Source organism: Pyrgilauda ruficollis, unplaced genomic scaffold (genome assembly GCF_017590135.1).
Source record: "Pyrgilauda ruficollis isolate IOZ18807 unplaced genomic scaffold, ASM1759013v1 scaffold40, whole genome shotgun sequence".
Taxonomy (NCBI): Eukaryota; Metazoa; Chordata; class Aves; order Passeriformes; family Passeridae; genus Pyrgilauda; species Pyrgilauda ruficollis.
Genome location: NW_024525490.1, coordinates 5,201,463 through 5,223,333, shown reverse-complemented (window position 1 = coordinate 5,223,333; position 21,871 = coordinate 5,201,463). Strand labels below are relative to the sequence as shown.

The window sequence follows — 21,871 nt, the reverse complement described above, 5'->3', positions numbered from 1 at the left end:
CTATTAAGTGACTCAAGTTAGATAGCATGAACCCTGGCTTCAAAGTCGTGTTTACTTTGAGACCAGCTAATGAAATGTGCCACTCTTATGTACTGGTAAACACAAGGTTCACTCATTTGTCTTCCTATTATGTCCAGAATGAACAAACATGTTCTGTTAAGACTAGCTATATAACATAAGCTTTACAAGCTACCTTGATTAGTCACCATGAACCATATCATGCTTGCTCTACTTGCAGGATTGTTCCTCATGTACTTTAATCATGCTGCTTCTATGAGAAGCCTTTCAGATGAGCTTCTATTTTTGCATTTTCCCCGGGCTATGCCATTAGCTGAGATTTGTTTGTTAAATTGAAGATTAATGTCAGGCACTTCTAACACGTAATCTGCTCTGAAACGCTTGTTTGCTAGAATTGTTTACCCAATAGTAGGTCATGGAGAAGACCAAATAATTTGTTGTTCTATTAAAAAGAATAAGAAGGAAAAAAGGTAGTTCTCAAATGTGAATGAGAACTTAATGTTTCTGTTCTGATGTATTTACTGATGACTATCTTGGTTCCAAGTTGGGAAATTCATAGAGTTGATTCTGTGTGAGTAACATGCAGTTAGTTTGGTTTGAAATGAGCTGTTGGCAGAGTATTAGCATAAGGTTTAGACCCAGAAATGGGCACTTTTGTGGCCTTGTGTCAAGTCATCTCTTTGTGCTCAAAAGTAAACCACACAAAATTATTTTCTAAAAATTTTCAAGCTGTTCTTATAATCTCCTTTCCCTCCTCTAAACTAATCAACATAATTTTTCTTATGGCAAGGTGTATAAATGAAGTTACTTTCAAAGTAAGTAGCTAGAGTCAGGGGGGTTATTTTCCTTTCTCTTTTGTCATTGGGGGACTGAAGAATTGTGTCATTGTCTTCCCAGTCTCAACATCTCCTCTTATGGGGAGGAGCAAGGAAGAAAGCCAGCATCTGGATTCCTTTTTAAGGGAAGGACTGTAGTAATGAGAGGAGAACTTATTTACACTGAGACTGATATAGGCTCTTTTCTGGGTCTTCATGAACTTAAACTCTTAGCTGGGAGGAGCAGTGCATATACCTCTTGTGTTCCTGCGCTGGATCTATTGGATAGAAACATGGAGTTCACAGCACTGAGAGGGACAATGCCTCACAAAACTGGGACTTCTCTGAAAAGTGAGGGGTGACATGAGAAAGTAAATAAAATGAAGGAAGGATGGGACTACTCACACAAACAAAACCCTTTCACTTTTGTCAGTTCTATGGGTGCAAACAAGAGAAATTTGAAATCCTTAGATAACTTGGAAGACACCTTGTGACATTTCACTTCCACAAGCCCCTGCACAGTCTTCAGCACAGTTTTTGCTTCTGGGGTGGATGATGAGAGGGAATAGACAACTGAGATCAAATAGAATGCACTTACTAATTACATGTTAAACATTGTGTAAGTTAAATAATAGTGCTGTTATAAAGACAGAGGGGTCTTGTGGCCAGAAGGGGAGATGGATGAACAAGGTTGATAGGTCTCTACTGATCATCCTTGCTTGTCCTTTTGCCCTTTTCACTTGATTTCTTTGACCCTCCCTTGTGCTGGTTTCCTGTTCTTAAATCAAGGATAATTTGAATTAATTTTCTTGCATTGCTAGTACCTCTTTCTGTAATGCTCTTGACTGAAAGGCTTTGCAGCATGTGACCAATATCAACATGAAAAGTATATATGTGGTGGTGTTACACCCATGTCTGGAATATTGCTGCCCTTTCTGTCATTATGGGTACTAAATATGATGGGCAATGTCTGTTGTTAGCATCATATGCATAATTAGCATCTTATATTTTGCCTGTAATCATATGCCCTGCCAGAGTGTTTCCAGTGTGTCTCTAGTTCTGATGTTTTATGCCTGCATAGTTCTGTGTTGGAATAGGAATGATCACTGGCAAAGCAGTCATTAACTTTATTTCTGCTTTACATGAAGACGAAAGGTATTTGTTTGGAATTTCTTGCCAGCTGGATGTGTTGGAAGTGTGGACAGTTGTAATGTGGTGGTGCAAGCATAAGAAACTGATAAGTTGTTTCATTTGTTATAGCAACTGCGTGAGCTGATTGCTGAGCACAAGCCTCATATAGATAAGATGAACAAAACTGGGCCTCAGTTGCTGGAGCTGAGCCCAGGAGAAGGCTTTTCTATCCAAGAGAAATATGTGGCAGCTGACACCCTTTACAGTAAAATTAAGGAAGATGTCAAAAAGCGAGCACTGGCACTGGATGAAGCCATTTCTCAGTGTACCCAGGTATCAATTAAGGTTTGAAGTATAATTGGGTTCATTCAATGGAAAAATACACATTGTCATCTTACATGGTTATGTCAAGACTAAGCTACTGTTTCGTCTGGATTTTTCAACCTAATGGTCTGTGAATGTTCATGTCACTGCTAATGGTATTGATTTTTCTGTGTCTTGAGGGGTTATAATTTTATATATTGGTCAGTATTATGACTGTGCAGCCACTGAAAAATGTTAAAGCTGCTTAATTTTTAAGTAAAACTAGTGGTCTAAAAATGTGGCATTTGATTTTCACTTTTGTTTTCTCTTACTGGTCTGTTGCTAGCTGATGCTTCATTTGTAAACAGATGTCATTTTTGATCAGTTAACTTGGGTATAGTTATTTCTAGAAATTAGCAGCTGTAGTTAACAGTTGTCAGTGAAGCTAGTGGGTAGTTTTACAGTGGTAATGGCATTGGCTTTTTGCTGCAGTCTCCAAAAAATATAACATAATGTGCTGAAACTGTTACAGGAAAGTATTACTCTTCACAAAATGTCATCAGCATAAAACTCAGGTCAAGTCCACAGAACCTGGATCTTCTACCTTCATCAGCCTATGAAATGAACTTCAGTAGAGTATTGTCAAGTGTTGTGTTCTAGCAGCTGTTAAATATGGGTTAATTGTCATTTAATTCACACAGAATTTTTTTCCTCTACCCCAGATTCAGAAAAGAACTCAGTGAAACTTTGTACATAAACCCATACAAAAACCTGAATAAAAGTACTTTGTTCTATCCTGCTGTTTTTATAGGAAATTCCCCTTTTTTCCTCTTCACTGGAAATAAGAGCTATGTTCTGCTTAGTCCTTAAATACTAAATAAAGAAATACACCTTGAAGACCTTAACAATTCTACATTCTAAGTAATTTTGTCAGGTCATTATAATGAATGTCATATTCCTAGCCCCTGCAGCTGAGTTTAAGAATGTGAAGCAAAACTAAATGACGTCAGGTATCATCCTGCTTTTGAAGTGTTATAGACTTTTTTTTTTTTTTTTACTAAACTTTCAGTCTAAACTTTTAGCCTTTCTAAACACCTTCCTTATTCACACTTCTGATTATTTAAATCCTCTCTTCTAATTTGTCATAAATGTTTAGTCCTCCCTATATGTGGAACTGTCAATTTGAAAATCAAGATATTTACTTAGTGTTAGAGTCCCTGTTTTGTATGTGATAGACATCAACATGTACTGGCTAAGTACAGAAAGCAAGAATTAGAAATGCATTCTTTGCTAACACCTAGAACATAATCAGATGTTGAGAAATTACTGAATTATTTATGCAATACTTTAAGGTTCATTTTGTATACCTAAATGTATACACAGATGGCAAAGCAAAACATTAGAATGCCCACAGAATGTAATTATATAAAATTGTTTTTTATGAAGATATGTGAATATGTATTATCAGATCTCTGCACTATGGTGTTTATGTCAATGTTTGTCTAGACAGTCCTTGAAGAGTAATTATTTAACTCTTCAGGTTTGAAATTATATTAAATTGCACTGTGTATCAAAGGAAGGACATAATGTATGAAGCTAGAATGAGAGATTGTAATGACTTGCATTTTTTTCCTTTTAAGTTCTAAAACACTTTGTTGAAGTTGGTACGAGGAGACCCATTGAATGCACTGACAACTTAAAAATGTGATATGTGTCCTAAAATTAGATGCAGATATTGCCAATTTAATTTCAGGTTTTAGCACTTTCGTTAGGTTTTGTTGCCACAATCAGTTTCTCGGAAGTCTTGAATGTGGGAAGGGTACTATCATAACACATTTTGTTGGCGTGTATGATATTCACACTTCTAACAAAAACACTGAGGCCTGTACTGTTAGTCACAGAGTCAGATGTGAAGTGGGTTGTATGGTGGGAAAAAGTAATTATATTTATATTGCCTGTGTATATTCCTTTGAATGGAAGGGATGTAGCTATTTATTCACATAAGGTAATCTTGTTTTGCTGAGTTCTTTCTTGCATCTTTTCCAAGTGTTGTCAGGAATGCTTTTTGTAGATCCTGGAGAGTCATTAAATGCACCCACAATTTATCGATTTCTTTAATTGGAAAGGCGCGTGGTGGTGCAAGATATTTAGGAATCTCTAGGGATCCAAAAGCATATAATAAAGGCTAACATTGGACCTATCCCAAAGGCTGAACCACATTAAGACAGCTGTAATTGAGTTTCTGAGCACCTACCTGGGCTCAGTCAAACATGGAAGGATATATATATGTACACTGTTGTATGCTTTTAGTTGCAGAAAGTAACTTACCTTTACTGCACTAGCAAGCACCTTCTAGCCACTAACAAATGTCTTTTTGCAAACATTTGCAAATGTCTTTTTTACGTATAAAGCCTTAATCAGAGGTGGTATATCAGTAGTTGGTCCTAACAGGAAAATGTATGTTTTTAGTAGTAAAGTACAAATCTTTCTAAAATGATGAAGTCAGAAATCCATAGCTCTTTAAAGCTACAAACTACGTGAGTTTCACAGGACTAAATGTAAGTGGATTCTGCCATGTGTATAGTACTCTCAGAGGGAGTGTCTCAGGAGTGAACCCAAACTTAATAGAAAAGTTCTTGAATTTGAGAGAACCTATCATTTTGCAGGGCTATTTTTGTAATTCAGATATTAAAGAGGGAGGTATTGCAATTTGCACATACATATGTTGGATAGAGATGTAAAGTACTTTTTTCCAAGGTAATTTCAGATCCCATTTTTTAGTGTGTTGGGTTTTTTAAAAAAGATATTCTAATTTGTCTACCATTTCCTTCTGTCCTGTACCACCCTCCTAGTTTCATGACAAGATAGATCCAACTCTCGAGAGTCTGAAGCGCATAGTTGAACGTCTGAGGCAGCCACCTTCGATCTCGGCAGAGGTTGAGAAGATAAAAGAGCAGATCAGTGAAAATAAGAATGTGTCAGTGGATCTGGAAAAACTTCAGCCAGTGTATGAGACACTTAAACAGAGAGGGGAGGAAATGATTGCTCGCTCAGAAGGCGCTGATAAGGATATGTCTGCTAAAGGTAATAGACTGAGAAAACTTTAATGTAGTAGAAATGCAGTAAGCTGCAGAATATAAAATTCTTCATTTCTGATGACCTCTAATCTGGGCAATGTCCTCCTGGAGAAACTGCTTAAGATTTATAAAAACAAAGCATTTGTTTAAAATAATTCATTGTGGATATGACCTTTATTTTATTTTTAAAGGCCATTGTGTTTGTTTCCACTTAACATTATAAGGAGTCCTGCAAAGAAATATTTTAGTCTAAATTTTAAAATGTACACATATGTTTCTGCTGTAGAACTGTAGAGAGATTTATGACCAAGAATTGTTTGCCAAGGTAGTAATCTAGTTCCTTTGTTGTTTAGCTGTTCAAGATAAACTAGACCAAATGGTCCTAATTTGGGAGGACATCCAGACCTTGACTGAGGAAAGAGAGGCCAAACTGTTGGATGTAATGGAACTAGCTGAAAAGTTTTGGTGTGATCATATGGCTCTTGTAGCTACTATTAAAGATACTCAAGACTTCATTAGAGAACTAGAGGGACCTGGAGTTGACCCATCTGTAGTCAAGCAACAGCAAGAAGCTGCAGAGGTCAGTCAAAAGTATTTTCTTGATTTGAAGTACTTTATTTATGGTATGCAGAGGAGAAGATAATATTTTGTAAAGACTAAGAGGGATAATTGTGTAGAAATTTTCAATAATGGTATCTCAAGAGGCTACAGTTAATAACATGTATCAGTACTTAACTGCAATGAGCATACAACATATGCTTGTCATTACATTTCCTTATTTGTCTGTAAATATGTACATAATAACCATCTCACTGAGACTTTTAAAAGTTGTACATACTTGAGATTCCTCGAGTAGTACGTAACATCTAAATGAAGGGTGGACAAATGTATTATGCTCTATGTATTATCCTCTAAGCCTGTAATTATTTATACTGATAGTTAAATGTTTGAAGGTTGAATGATAACCTCTGACAAAGGAGACACTCTGATTAAAGAAATCTAATTTAAAACTTCCTGTTTACTTTTTCTATCTCATGCAAAATGGTATCATAAACCATTGTTACAATTTAGACTGATGTCAGCTGATTTCATCTGACACTGCAAAGGGATATGCTTATTTTTTAAGTCCAAGTGACTGGAAGGAAAACAAAGGTGGAATCCTGCTGTGTTCTGTCTTGAAAGCAAGTTGTTCATAGGTTATTAAATTTAGTATTAGTAGCATTGGATTTTTTTCTCTTTGTAGGCTGCTAAAGAAGAAATTGATGGATTACAAGAAGAACTAGAAGCAGTTGTGAGCCTTGGCTCTGAGCTGAGAGCTGCTTGTGGAGAGCCTGACAAACCTATTGTCAACAAGAGTATAGATGAGGTATGGGAGATAGAGATGCTTAGGTCTGCTATGTGATAGCTTGCTCAGCTGAAATTTGTATATTCCCTACGACCCCAACAAATTTTGAAAATAAAAATTTTCTGGCAAAAGTGAGACACTACTGAAGCCTTTGTGAAGTAAGATTTGCCTTTTGGGTGAATAAATCTTAGATTAGATTAGGTTAGATTATAATGTGCACACTGTTTTATTTCATTGATTTATGGTTTGGAACTTTTGTAGAAGACAGGTCTTTTAAAAATAGTAATTAATAATGTAGGTGACTATTTCTTGTAAAAAGTAATGCCGGAATAAATTATGGATATGTATTCTTCATGCCAAGTGAGACATCTTAACTGAGACTATCCTGTTTCGATATCTGTGAAGTACTTTTTATTTCTCCAGTGTTCAGCAATGTACGATTCTTTTAAGGTATTTTCATTATGGTGATGCATCTCCAAATGATTTAGTAGTATTTCCTCTACTAAGTGTACGATCTCTGGTAATAAAAAATACTCAATCAGTATTGAAGTTTACAGCTTTTATAATTCAGAACCTGTACTGAATTCTGAAAGAAATTAGTTAGGCAGTGATAGGGAGGACAAGAGTGTTAATATGGAATAAATGTGAACTAGTCGTGCTTAGTTTATTTGTATTATTGATCAGTGAAGTGTTAGTAAATCCACATTATATAGCAGTAAAATTCTTTTGTCTATTGGAGTAAATTGTGTTTACTTGCAGCTGAATTCTGCCTGGGATGCATTAAACAAAACATGGAAAGAGCGTGTGGATAAGCTTGGGGAAGCTATGCAGGCAGCTGTTCAATACCAAGATGGACTACAGGTAAGATGATGTGATATACTTTACCCAGCCTTTGGTCAATGGGCTTTAATGTGGTTGTAGTAAAAAGTGTCATGGGATTAGGTAGGTGACAAGTACTGCACTCTGATTGTAGTGACTGTTTTCTTAAGTAGGAGAGGTTTTTCTCAAGATTGGTTGGGGTTGGTTTGTTGGATTTTTTTTGCATTAAAGAATGCGTATGTTGGGTTGTTTTCTTCATGTCCATAAATTGCACTGTGTTTACATTCAATATTAATGTCCCCTTGTTTGTTGATAAGAGCAGAGGTTTTTTGGCACCACACATTCACAGTAGTTCTGCTCACATTTTCTTGTGATAGTCAAGGCAGGTTAAAGTTGTGACACATCTTTGTGGTCTGAAGGGACCAGCGTACAGGTCTGTATGCCCATTTTCTCTGAGTCGAAGACAATTAAAGCACTTGAATTTTATTCCACCTTATTTATAAGTAAAATGTTTGAGTATTTTAAGCAAAAATGTCATTAACATAATGTTGCTAAACTGTTATTCTTAGTATCATTTATCCTATCACAATACTTCAGAAGATGATTCCCTTTTTAAATCTGTAGGCAAATGTTCCAGCAGTTTGATATCTTGTACACTGTGCTTCCCAGAACTGATGAAGTTTAGAGAAGAAGAGGGGTTGTACTTTAGATGACCTTTAAAGGTCTCTCCAACACAACCTATCCTTTGAAACTATGATCTTTTCTCTGTATGTGCTGTTGGGTTTTTTTTAGTTGCTTGTTTGTTTGTTTGTTTTGGTTTTGTTCCTTTGTTCTTGGTGGAATTACCATCTTCCATGGTTAATTAAATCTTTAAAACTGAAATTTCACATGACACTGAGGGCAATTACTTCTGGATTTGGTGCAGATCAAGCAGCAGACCACTCTTAATAATAATGCAACTTGCCTGTTTTGTAGTGCACTATCACTATGGATTTTTGTCTGTGTTCTCCTGTGTTCCTACTGTGCAGAGGTTGATTAGACAATTAGAATCATCACCATTTGGTTTATGTGCTTTCTATTTCCTGTAGCTGTACATGGCACATCCTACAAGCTTGGTACTTTGTGAAAGAACTGTATTTAAGTGCTTACACTCATTTCAATAGACAATATGGAAAGTATTATGGACAGATTGTTAACTGCAGCTGTCTCACCCTCTTGAGCACATTGTTCTCGTTTTCTCAGGGAGCCATGTAGCATTGAGCAGCTCCAAAAAGTTGTCCTAGGCATTTCTCCTCAATGGTATCTCCACAGACCACAGGCAGGTGGAAAAGGGTCTAGTTGGAGGTGTTTTTTCCCTTGTGCCATTACTCAGATTTATGCAGATGTTCTCAATCCATGTAGAGTATTTTTGAGGTTCTGCATTGTATCAGGAGCAAAAGGAATACCCACAAAGCATCAGAACTGGGAAGACATAACTTTTTTTTTTAATTTTTTTAACTCACTCTGCATTATCCTTTAGAGATTCATTCTAGCTCAGTTATGGTTCTTCACTGCTTAGTATGTACTGAATAGGGAGTTCCATGTTCCTTACACAAATAGCTTTCTTCAAGTTTGTAATCCTCATTTAAGGTGTATTATTCACCACCTTCCATTTTCGCTCCAAACAGCTGTAGAACAGAGTTTGTCTTGTGTAAAATCTGATTTTTTTATGAATCCCCTGAAGGGTAAATACAAGAAGTAGATTGGTATTGAGCATGAATAATTCTGGCAGAATCTTGCTGCTAATAGAAGTCCAGTATTGCAGAATGTACACTCCTGTAAGGATATTTGTTCTATTGTATTACAAAGAAACCTAGGTTTTGCTGGGAAAGTTTTTTTCTTTGAAAGAGAAGAGCAATAGCTTCTCTGGAAAAATAGAATGTACACTCCTGTAACTGTTACATGGATATTTGTTCTATTGTATTACAAAGAAACCTAGGTTTTGCTGGGAAAGTTTTTTTCTTTGAAAGAGAAGAGCAATAGCTTCTCTGGAAAAAAGAAAAGTTGTGATATTTTACTCAATACAGCTTTCAAAAACAACGGCATTTCTCTGCTCGCACTTAAATAGCATACTGTGATTTTCAGGCATTATTTGACTGGGTAGACATTGCTGGCAGCAAGTTAGCATCTATGTCCCCAGTTGGAACAGATCTGGAGACAGTGAAGCAGCAAACAGAAGAACTTAAGGTATGAACTACCAATTTATTTCCTTTATATTTCCATTTTCCTTTGTTGTGTAGTATTTTTTGAGAGTCAAGTACAATTTTCATTTTCAATTTTTAGTAAAGAAGAATTTGCATGAAAATTTTAAAATATTTAATATCAAACTTGTCGTTTTAAAATACACTTAATTTAAAAATCTATTCCAAATTTTGGCTAGGCTACATTTTATTTTTTCTGATAGCCCAAAACCCGTTGTAGTATCATTCATTCTCTTTCAAAAGCTATGAAGTTATTATGTGCAGGATTCTTCTGCTATGAACTTTATGTTTTTTGGTTTCTAACATGAACAGTTTCTTTGAGGCTCTGAGAGAAGGCCTCCAAGGCTTTGCTTCTGCCATTAGAGCCTTTATGTAGATGCTCACACAGATCATGGCATTCCCAATATATGAGTAAGGTGAAAATCAAAATTCCAGTCTTGGAAACTTGTCTGCATGGATCTGAACTTGTGACCAAATATGCTCCTGATGTTGGAATGCTGTTATGCCATGTTTAAAAAGCAGAGATATGTGAAGATCAGAGAAGGTTCTTGGTTTTGTTGCTCACTTGTAGATTTTGTTGGGTGTGGTTGTTTTATGTATTTTATGATGTAAGTTCAGATGAATCCTAACCTTACATAGTTCAGAACATATGTACACAAGATGCCTTCGGACTGTTGCACCAATTGTATGTTAAAGAGAGTATTCTACTAAAGAAAATTTCCTTTCACTTCCTTTCAAGAGTAATTCCTTTTGAAGTTTATAGCATTATCACCATCACAGCCACAAGAGCTAGAACATAGAATCATTCTATGATTTGTAATCATTAATTGTGTTTAATTTATTTCTATTCTTTTTCTATTTACCATAGCAATTTAAGACAGAAGCTTATCAGCAGCAGATAGAAATGGAAAGACTGAACCATCAGGCAGAACTATTGCTAAAGAAGGCAATACAAGAGAGTGACAAGCACACTGTTCAAGAGCCTCTCTCAGAGCTCAGACTACTGTGGGACAGCCTAGAAGACAAAATTATAAGTAGACAGGTAAATAAGCTTGGAGGTGGGGACTTTATTAATTACTTAGTTTTTTGTGAAAAACTCTGTTATGCATAGTGCTTATATTAATTTACACATTCATTTTGTTTGGATGCTAAAAAACCTAAATATAATAGAATTTGAATTGTACAATTAGTTGAGTTTTTAAAACTTTTAAAAATCTTTTCAAATTTTGTAATACTGTGTCGAATGATTATTATTTAATTTTGGTTATTCGATGATGTCTTAAGTAGCAGTTGAAAACATGTTTATATGTGCAAAAGTAATAGTACCTGCTGAACTGAACAATGGAATAAAATCCCATTAACTTAATATTAAACTATTTTGGTGTTATTTCCTTAAATTATCAAGCTGAGAGATATGAAAGAGTCCTTTGAAGTGTATTACTTTTTCTAAACAGAATAATTTCATGACAAAGAAAAGATTTTAAAGAGATAATGCACCAAATTGCATTTATATTGAAAATATGTTTTAAGTGATAAAAAGCTACTAATACATCTGAAAGAGCCTTCAGTCTTAACTCTGGTCTGGTATGGCTTCTTCTGAGGCCAGGAATTTGAGCCTGGAATGCAGGGCTTTACAGAGGAATTGCTAACTCAGCTGTAGTTATAAAGCATTGCCTGTACTGGGTAACGTAACTGTTCCTCCCTGGTTTTTATTCTGTTTTATGTGTGGACTCTGCTCTGGATTATGGTGACTAATGGTAATGTAAGACAATTCAATTGCATTGTGAAATGATTTTCTTGTTAACTTTTACTGTAGCACAAGCTGGAAGGTGCCTTGTTGGCCTTGGGGCAGTTCCAGCATGCCCTGGATGAGTTGCTGGCATGGCTGACACATACAGAAGACTTGCTGAATGAACAGAAACCCGTGGGTGGAGACCCCAAGGCTATTGAAATTGAGCTTGCCAAACATCATGTATGTAATTATAAACAATATTAACTGAAATGTTCTTTTGATATTTATCTTAGGGATGAGTCTTCTAGTAAAACTTCACATTTGATAAATAATTCTCTACATATACTTTCAAGATGCAGATTATAGGTGAACTGAAGGTTTAGAATAAGTAATATCTTTCCTCTCACTCCTCCACATTCCTTCCTTTCTTGCATATGCTGTGCAAGTGGCATAGGTTTTAGCCAGAAATAAACAGCTTACCCTTGACTCCACCTCTAATCACCTTTCTTTGACCTAGGGAATTCAAAGCCTGAACCTCCCTGAAGCAATTAACTCCTTGATTAGTGCTGTTTAAGCCATATCTCACAAACTGCGTGACTCTTGCATATCTTTGGTTCTTTCTTCCCTCTCAGAAAATAATGATTTGTTCTGAATTCTGCAAAATTGTGTGTCAGTTGGGTTCAGCTAAGATGGAAAATGCTTCTCCAAAAATCTGTGCAAACTCCCATCTTTTTCTCTGTGTTACTTGCAATATAGGGTTAAGAGTTTTTTGTTTGTTTGTTTTAGTATTTTTACTGATCATTGTTATTTTGAAGCCCATGGAAGAATGATTCTACTATGCCTCTATTTTTAGAACATCTTCTAGGAGTAAGAGATTTTCCCTGCTTCAGTGTGTAGCTCTGTGCTCTTCATAACAATGTGTTCTTTCTAGGCTTGAAGATTTCAATCTAACCTTATAATTCCTCTCCCTTTAAATCTGCCATTTAATTTTTGGCCTGCATATGATGTAAAAAGCACTCACAGTCCATTTTGGATTTTGAGAGAAATGATTGAAATTGACAGTACACAGATAATTAAAGTATTTTCTTTGTCTGTGTTAATGCAGCTATGCAGCTTCTGAAAGCATTTGGGTGGTCAGTTGGAACTTGAACAGAATACAGTATCTACAAACCCAATGTGACTATTGTTATAAACAGACCCTTTTAAAACAAAGTAAATAAAATTGCAAGAGCAGGTTCTGCTCCACAAGCCTTTTATATTCTTATCAAACGGAAGTGTTTTACTGGTGAAGAGGCATCGAGACATCATTTGTGTCTGTGCTGAAGGAGTTCAGCAAACACATGAATGAATCTACTTCCTTTTCATAATACAGAGTTTATAGGTTAGAAAGTTCACACAGTAGTGCGTCCTGTGGTAGCCTGTAAAAACATCCACCTCTTGAATATCTTTGGAAAGAATAGACCTTGCTCTTAGTGAGTCTCAGCAGGAAGGAAGGGATAAGATGCATCTGCTTCTTTGAATACCTTTTTTCACCCTGTTAGGAAAATAAAATAATCTGGTTCTTAGCTTAGAAGAATTAAAGTAAATGTGATGTGTATTTTGTATTCAAGGTCTACTTGTGACTTGCTATTTTGTATAGTGCTCCACGCAGTTTATTTTTAAGTTTCTTTTTATTTAGCTTTATATTTTTTCCATATGCTACTACTTCGATGGAGGTGAGTTTCAGTCAGACCCCATGGAAGATAGCAATCATAAACTTGAATTTTTTAGATAGGGTTTACCATTCTCTTCCCAACCATTTTTTTTTTTTTTTCTGTTCTGTATTAAAGCTTTTTTTGCCCTGCCCTCCATCCTTCTGAAAACAGCAATTTTTCCCCAGATGTACCTTTTGCCTTTTATGGTTTTTACTGTGGTTGGTGATAAGAGGTTTTCCAGCAAATGGAGGAGGTCTTTTGGTGTTAGTAGCACAACCATCCCCCAGCTTTTAGCACAGGTCAAGTGTCCTGGTAGCCTGACATAATGTGAAAGGAGTTTAGCCATGAAATGCACAAGAAGACATTGTGGCAGCTGGGTTGTTGTATAGCACAGCAGGCACATAGTGTTCAAAGAAAAATCCTGTTAGAGGAAAGTATATAATAAATTTTAAAAGTGAAGAAACAATTATTCCCTAGCACTACTAGAAACCTTTGATAATTTCAGAAGTATGTGCTTTCAGAAGGAATATATTTTTTTTTTCCAAGATATAAAATTAAACCAGTATTTTGTCAGAATTGTTAGTGCATTTGATTGAAGAGGTCTAGGAGCTTTAATTTCTGAAACCTGTGCTGATCTTTAACTGTTGTCTTGTCCTTAGACTACAACTGGCTCAATCACTGTGACTGCCTTCATTCAGTAACTTACTGATATGACCATGCTGTGTTGCAATTGTAGGTGCTACAAAATGATGTTTTTGCTCATCAGTCTACGGTGGAAGCTGTTAAAAAAGCAGGAAATGACCTGATTGAATCAAGTGCTGTTGAAGAAGCAAGTAATTTACGGAGCAAGCTGGAACTCCTGAATCAGCGTTGGCAGAACTTGTTGGAAAAAACAGAGCAAAGGAAACAGCAGCTGGATAGTGCTTTGATCCAGGTGAACAGGAAATGATCAAATATAGAGATAATTCAGAAAAAGTGTCTTTTACATTAAATACACAGATACATGTATTAGAAGTTGGCCTAAATCAAAACTATTATGACGCTCCTGAATCTGGAGAAAGTTTGAATCCAGCTGTATCTTCCACAGCTGGACATTGTCCCTTACAGTGCTGATATAAGACTTCACCTTTGGGTCTACATGTTTGTAAAGGGTGAAATTTCTGTACAGGTATATTGTTCTGTGAAAACATTGGTCTCACAGTAGTTATTTTGACTGCTTTTATGATTTCTATGGTTTTTTGTCCTTTAGATTGAATTGAGCTAGTTTGTTTGTTTCCTTTTTCCTTTATTTCTTTCTTCTTCTTTAATTTCCTTTGATTATTACAAATATCTGATTAAACCAGTTGCCAATATGCTTATACATCTGAGCTGGTATTGTAATGGAGAACATTTAAGTTAACTCTAAAATGATGTGGTATAATTTAGGCTCAAGGTTTCCATGGTGAAGTTGAGGATCTGCAGCAATGGCTGACAGACACTGAACGTCAGCTGTTGGCATCAAAACCTGTTGGAGGCTTACCAGAAACAGCAAGAGAGCAGCTTAATGCACATATGGTAAGTATCAGTATTAGAATGCTTTGCAAATTGCATTTCAGGGCTAACTATCTTTTAAGAGTGTTTTTTGTAAATACAGAGTGTGTTCTATATATCACTAGGTCTGTACAGTGTCTTCAAGAAATTTAATAGCCTTCAAAACAACACTGTTATTTACAGTGTAGTTTAGTAGCCTGTTGGGACGTGCCCAAAGCTGAACCATTATTAGTGTTGAGACAAATAAAACAACTTTTGCATCTTTACAAAAGATGTTTGCTAATTCCTATTCTTCTTTTCCCTTCTGACCCCATAACTAAATCTGTGATTTTTCTAAAGTTTGGAGATGAACCTAAAAATGGTCCACATTGACTGAACCTTGACTTCAGAGACTTGATCCTTTATTCCTTTATCTAACCAAAGCTGACAGTAAAGTCATCATTAGCATAGAAGTAAGAAGGACTACTGGCTTGTAGAGGCTGTGCTTTGATTAGAAATGGCAAGCTGACCAGGATGCCTGAATTATTCCCTTTCTTTCTCTTTTAAGAAACGTTCTGTGGATTTCTCTGCTCCCATAGAACCATAGAGTTTAAAAAAAGACACTTAAACTTGATCTCTTGCCTCTAAGGAAGGTGGTTCTTACTGTTCCATTTGTGTAAAATCATGATGTGCTATTAGGCCAGGATATAAGCCCAGATCTGGTGATCTGAACCTCTGAATTCCTGGCTCAGATGTAACAGTGATACTTACTGAACTGTCCTTGAACTGGAATATGCCTGACCTGACACTTCCAGTTAGAATGCTGAATTGTCATATTAAAAATCAGATCTTTTTTTTAATTATGATAAAGATCATTGCTTACCAACATGAGGCACTTTTTTCCCCTTCTTTTTGTCCTCAAAAATTTCCAGTATGTATAATTGATAGGGAAACTAATTTACAGTTTTAAAATCAGTTAAGAAAGGAAACTAGATCCAAACACGAATACTCCTGTGTTTTTAAATCCCTATAATCCTTTTCATTTTGTCATAAAGGAAAAACAAAAAAGGGGAAAAAATAGGAGGTGGATGTTTTTCCCCCTGTGAGAGTGGACTCATGATTCCCTGAAAGTCAGTGGTGATCTTTCCTTTTTTCATCCTGCACTTAGATCAAGATGCAAAAATTTTCCATGGAAAGCTTCAGGATTTTCTTTTAGTACATTCTTTGCTATGCAAATTCCTATGCTTACAAAGGCCCTTAGCTAAAGGACCCTTGGTTAAAGGGCCTTAAATTCAATGTTCTAGTCAGAACAAGTCTGACTGTCCCCAGTAATATGCACTGTAGATGCACAATCCCTCTCTAACTGTACATGTACATTTTAGCAGAATGTTACTCTCCTGGTGGCCGTCTGCAGGCACTGACTTGCCATCAACCCTTACAGCAGAGAACTTGATTTCCTTTTGGTTAAACCTTAGTACACATGTGCAGATATGTGTTAAATTTCTCTTTCTCTCTTTATTTATTTATTTTTTCTGAAATGTTGAGGCCACTTGTCATGTTGTCTACTACATTCCAAATTCAAACTGGGCTCTAAGTGATTAGAGCCAGCTGTATTAATTACTGATATGAAACTGAAGGAGAAAATTTTACACTACATTTTGATTAGTTCCTCTTTGGAAGTAATGTTGTGAACCATGTTCTTTAGTATAAAGCCTGTTTCCCTAGATATGAATAAAAGATATGAATAAATGAACCTCAACCATAATTGGTTCACAAATGGAGTTGGGATTGGGCTGCATTTCCAGTGAAAGCAGCTCCAGGAAAACAAAAGACATGAAGAGACATTACAGGATACCAGTAGGAAAGGGGCTTAAAAGACACCTTTTTAGCTATCCCAGTGCTGCTCAGACCATCCCTCTCCTTTTCTTAAAACAATCATTGTTTCAGTTTCTTCCTGAAGTAGTAGGAGGAAGCAGACATGGGGACACCACTTTCCTTAGTTCTCAGTAAGAAAACAAGTTTTCTGTTTTGTCAAAATCTTAAGCTCATGAATGAGCCTGCTTCTTGCTTTGCCCTCCTGCGTGGTCAGGTACAGCCCTGTGTACAGTATCCCTTAATCCCAAAATAATGTTTGGTTTGGGCTCTTGTCCTGAGAATCAGAGGAAAAAGTACTTTTCTTCTTATTTGCAAGCCACTTATTTGTCTCCTTGTGAAGATGTTCCTCATTTGTGAGTCTGCAGCAGCTTTGTTGGTACATTTTGATTTGTCTGTTACCAATACTGAATATGTCTTTTTGAGTCAGACATATGCATGGGAGCTCCCAGACTTTTGCCAGGTTACCTTTAACATTATTAAAAAAGCATAATCATTAGAGTAGTTTACAGGTAAAACATGTCGTTACCATTATTATTACAGCTTTCTTTTAATGTCTGAAGTGTCTTCAGTGCTCATGCCTGGCAAGTGAAGGAAGATGCTGACCATGTACAATAAACCAGCCCTCCCAAGCTGTTCCACCCACTTTTGAAGGGTATTGGACAGATCTGGACTTCCAGCACACTGTGTAATGCTGACACTTTTTGTGTTTTGGCTACAGATGGAGTTTAAACCAAGCAAGTTGTAGCAACTCTTCTTCAATAAGTGCATAGTACTTTGCCAGTCTTTGAATCTCAGAGAAGACATTGACAGACAATACAAGTTTTCATTTCCCTAGGAACTGTGTCCCTCATTTTCTCATTTGACTTTTGATTAATTACATGTGTTTCCTTTATTAGTCTTAATCATGCCTGCTAAATATTGGGGGAGGAATGAATATTATACTGGTATTTATAAAGAGTATTGAATTCGTACCTCATTATTTCTGGTCCTTTCTTTATTTAGGAGCTTTGTGCTGCCTTTGAGGCCAAAGAAGAGACATACAAGTGTCTAATGCAGAAAGGCCAGCAGATGCTTGCAAGATGCCCAGAATCTGCTGAAACAAACGTTGAGCAGGACATAAATAACTTAAAAGAAAAATGGGAATCTGTGCAAACAAAACTCAGTGAAAGAAAAGTAAGTGTTTTTACATAAAAACAGAAGTGTTAATCATGTATTTAATTTATTAATGGTCAGTGGTTTTATGGATGCATACTTGCCTGATTTTTTACATTTAAAAATCAGTTGTAGAGGCTGGTGTAGTTCAGAAATATGTTTAGAAAGTACTGGGGAAAATAAGATTGAAGAAGTTAATTATCCATAACTGAGGAGGAGTATGGTGAGAATGGCACAAGTCTGTTCCACAGAAATATATTAACGGATACTGTTAATGCTCACTTGGAAGGTCTAGGGGTTTTCTGGGTTTTATCGCAGTAATCACAGACATGAGAGACTGATCCTTCCAGTTTATCTCCTACTTAGTACAGAATTGCTGTGCTAATTTTCCTGGTTTTTAGCCTTTTTTTTTTTTTTAATTCCCCAATGCTTGACCTTTTGCTATTTACTTCAAGTGACTACCTTCTGTTCTACCAGATCAATAGCATGATTTCACTGATATGCAACATATGTTTTCTTGTTATTAATTTCATGTGGCTTTCATTCCTTCACGAAATGCAGTCCACTTGTTCTAACTCAATCAAACAAAAAGAATACCCAAACAGAGAAACTCTCTGTACAGCACTGATAAGTATAAAGCACAAATATTTAACTCACAGCTTAGCTGTATTTTAAAGTTATAATGCTGATGTGTCTTAAGGTAATAACAAAGTAAAAATGACAAGCTAATTAATACCCAATATGAGCACCTTCTTGCAGAAAGCTGTAAGGCTGGAGTGCTCAGTGAGGTCAGCAATGTAAATGTTTGAAAATCTGACTGCTGTCTCATGATCAACAAAATTCTGTATCCCAAATAAGTTTCTTGAGGCAGTCAAAATTACAGTTGGACTTTATTAAAAAGAAGTGCTCTAGGAAAACTTATTCTTCATTAAGTGCAAGAGAATAAATTTGATGACCTACTTGAGGCTCTTCCAAGTGCACTACCACCTTAGATTTCTGAAATTCTACTGGTTTTGCATTGAACTTGATAAATCCAAATGTCCCATTTGGATTAAGTAGTAGGAAATATGTTCTAATGTGGAAAAATTTATCTTGATACTAGGTGCTGTATTTTCTATTCATCTGTTATACGTAATTTTGTTCTAACTCCTGTATCCAACTCCTTGAATATGCTTGAATATGCTCCTGTATCCATCTCCTTGAATATAGGCTGTTACTTTAAAACTCAGAAACTTTGATTTGGAAAAGTGTTTTAAAATGCTAAAGTAAAATGGTTTACTCCAAAGTGCTGAACTAAAATGGTTTCCTTGGCTGAAGCCTCCGCACAATATCAGCCGCTAATAAAGTATGACCTGTCTTTACAGACCAAACTGGAAGAAGCCCTCAATTTAGCAATGGAGTTCCACAACTCACTTCAAGATTTCATCAACTGGCTTACTCAGGCTGAGCAGACTCTAACTGCAGCTTCTCGGCCAAGTCTTATCTTGGACACTGTCTTATTTCAAATTGATGAACACAAGGTATGTAAAGAAACAGATGTGTAATGTTTTTCTCCCACTCTGTGGAGATACTGTAACAATGTCCAAATGAATCCTATAATGCTGGCACTCAGAGAACCATTTCATTTGTTTTAAAATTGTGTTTTGTAGTCTTTCTCACTACATCATTCTTTATCAGGCTGGGGTTTTTTCAGTGTTTACCCAACACAGTATTCAGTAATTTTTATCCTTTTTTTCCAAGGTTTTTGCCACAGAAGTGAACTCTCATCGAGATCAGGTCATAGAGCTGGACAAAACTGGAACCCATTTGAAATATTTCAGCCAGAAACAGGACGTTGTCCTTATTAAGAATCTGCTGATCAGTGTACAGAGTCGATGGGAAAAAGTAGTCCAACGCTTAGTTGAAAGGGGAAGAGCTTTGGATGATGCAAGGAAAAGAGCCAAACAGGTAATGGGACAACAGCTGTTATAGAGCTCTTTGAACTTAGTTGTAATTGCATCCAGATTCTTGAAGAATATGATGCTTTAAAGCACTTACAAAGCAAGCCTGGGTTTAGTGTAACAGACAGTGTTGAGTTAGTGGAACGATTTCTGTGATTCAATCCCAGAGCACTTCATTTGGGAAGTGAAAGCATCATTTTCAACCCAAGCAGTGACTTCTGTCTGCAGTATAGGATAGTCTGAAAAAAGAAAGTTACAGTATGGATTCCAGATGTGTATTAGTGCCATCTGTCTTCAAAAAGAAGTTTCATAATCAACCCTGTATATTTTAAAGAAGGTGATGAACCCTTTTCACTAGTTTGTGGGAGTACTCCTTAGCATTTTCTTCTTGGGTCTATGTTGTGTCCTGATTATACTCAACACTTACCATTCAATCTCTTACGTTAGTTACTAGACCAATTTGTTCTGTGTGGTAAGACATCTCCATTTATTTCCTTATAAACCCAGAGAGGTTGTTTTTGGGGGGAAGGGGCTGTTTTCACAGTTTTCTTTATTTGAGAGGATACGAGTTTTTTTCTTTAGATACATGTTTCCCTCACTGAGGAACATAAATGATAAGATGCAAAATGTGTGAGAGGAATGTAAGCTGTTTAAATACCAACAGGAAGTTCTAGCGCCTTTCTGTTAAAAGGAACATGATGATTCAAGGTTTGGTGATGTTCACAGCTAAACCATGTTCCAATGTTCACCACTACCACCACTCAGCTCATAGAGCAAGAACTTCTCTGGGCAGTGAATTAGCCCATAAGCCAATTGTGCTTCTTATTTTCCAGCAGCTTCTCTTGTGTATTCATTCATGCACACAGCAGTTCTGCAATGAGATGCGTTTCAGCTCAATATGAATTTACAAAGCTGAATATAGTGTTATTAGGATGACAGCTGTGTGTGTGGAGTGTGGAAGGAGTACTGAAGGCTACTGGTGTCAAGGCCTAATCAACAGCCCTGAACAACAGTGTCTTAGATGCCTTGAAAGGTTTCTGAACCAGTTTCTTGTGCTTCCATGTGTAGGCAGCCCAGGCAAGCAGAATTTTCAAGAGAAAGAGAAATAACCACCTTAGAGAAATCAAAACCCAAATGGATGACACTTTGTGAAAGCTGGTTGAATTTTTACTTTTTCCCTGCTTCCTTCCCTGAAGTGCTCTTTTCTTTGAAACAGGAAGGAAGATCAAAAATCTGTTCCTTGCTCCTCAAGATAGCATTTGATATAATGAGAGCTTTTAAGAGTGTTACAGGGAACATCTTGGGCAGTCATCCAGACAGAAGTTTTCCCCAGTGATTCACTGCTATGATCCCATATAAGCAATAGTTAAGCCCAGTTCTTTCTGTGTTTACTATCCATTACTAAAACTGTAGAAATTTAAATGACCAACACATCAGCAGGTATTACCAGTATGTCTCTGACAGATACATAAGATACATGCACATCATGTACATTAACGGCTGTTAACTGACTTGGTGAAGGGAGGCTACTACACAGTGGGCACATGGCTAGACCAGTTCTGTTTAAGAGACCAGGGAGAAAAAACACATCAAATTTTGTCTGTTTGCCAATCTTGGTTGGGGTGTAATGATTTTGGACTGTTTCGTGAACTAGTGAATTTTAAAGTCCATGCAAATCTGACTTTCCTTTAGTTCCATGAAGCCTGGCATAAACTTATGGAATGGCTGGAAGAATCAGAGAAATCTCTGGACTCAGATCTTGAAATTGCAAATGACCCTGACAAAATAAAGATGCAGCTTGCACAGCATAAGGTGAGTCATGACACACAAAATGCCCAGTGAAATGTAGGTAAGTATTTTGGCCTTGCACTGTTCAATCATAAAAGAAAGTAGATTTGTTGCCTCAGTGCAATGGGGTGTTTATTCACATCAAGTTAAATGATGGTGTTTTAACAGAGTATGAATGAAAAGAACTTTTCCCAGTGCCTGATATATGGGGGAATGGTTAAAAATGAAGAGGAAAGAATAATACAGCACCACGGAAACTTTAAAAAGCAGATTAATACCATTTCAGAATAGGGTTCTCTGAAGAGGCTTTCTTTAAGTTCTTAAACCAGACATATGCTGTCCACTTAATTGGGTTGAGCTTTTTCTTCTAATACTTCAGGACAACTTCAAAAGTGAAAATAATCTTAATCAAGTATTTTGATTGGCAGTTGCT

At 36.4% G+C, this 21,871-nt stretch overlaps 1 protein-coding gene across 10 annotated transcripts in view; it reads left to right on the top strand.

Annotated features, from left to right (window-relative positions):
• The window catches only part of DST (dystonin), a 273,488-nt gene that overhangs the window by 223,470 nt on the left and 28,147 nt on the right, over positions 1–21,871 (top strand). For all 10 annotated transcript variants that reach the window (XM_041477345.1, XM_041477347.1, XM_041477354.1 and 7 more), the window contains 14 exons: positions 2,094–2,297; positions 5,120–5,351; positions 5,698–5,924; positions 6,588–6,710; positions 7,449–7,550; positions 9,633–9,734; positions 10,617–10,790; positions 11,565–11,720; positions 13,911–14,108; positions 14,600–14,728; positions 17,561–17,731; positions 19,075–19,230; positions 19,451–19,657; positions 21,343–21,462. In XM_041477345.1, the coding sequence (XP_041333279.1) occupies positions 2,094–2,297; positions 5,120–5,351; positions 5,698–5,924; positions 6,588–6,710; positions 7,449–7,550; positions 9,633–9,734; positions 10,617–10,790; positions 11,565–11,720; positions 13,911–14,108; positions 14,600–14,728; positions 17,561–17,731; positions 19,075–19,230; positions 19,451–19,657; positions 21,343–21,462 (2,301 nt within the window). The remainder of the gene's footprint in view (positions 1–2,093; positions 2,298–5,119; positions 5,352–5,697; positions 5,925–6,587; positions 6,711–7,448; positions 7,551–9,632; positions 9,735–10,616; positions 10,791–11,564; positions 11,721–13,910; positions 14,109–14,599; positions 14,729–17,560; positions 17,732–19,074; positions 19,231–19,450; positions 19,658–21,342; positions 21,463–21,871) is intronic.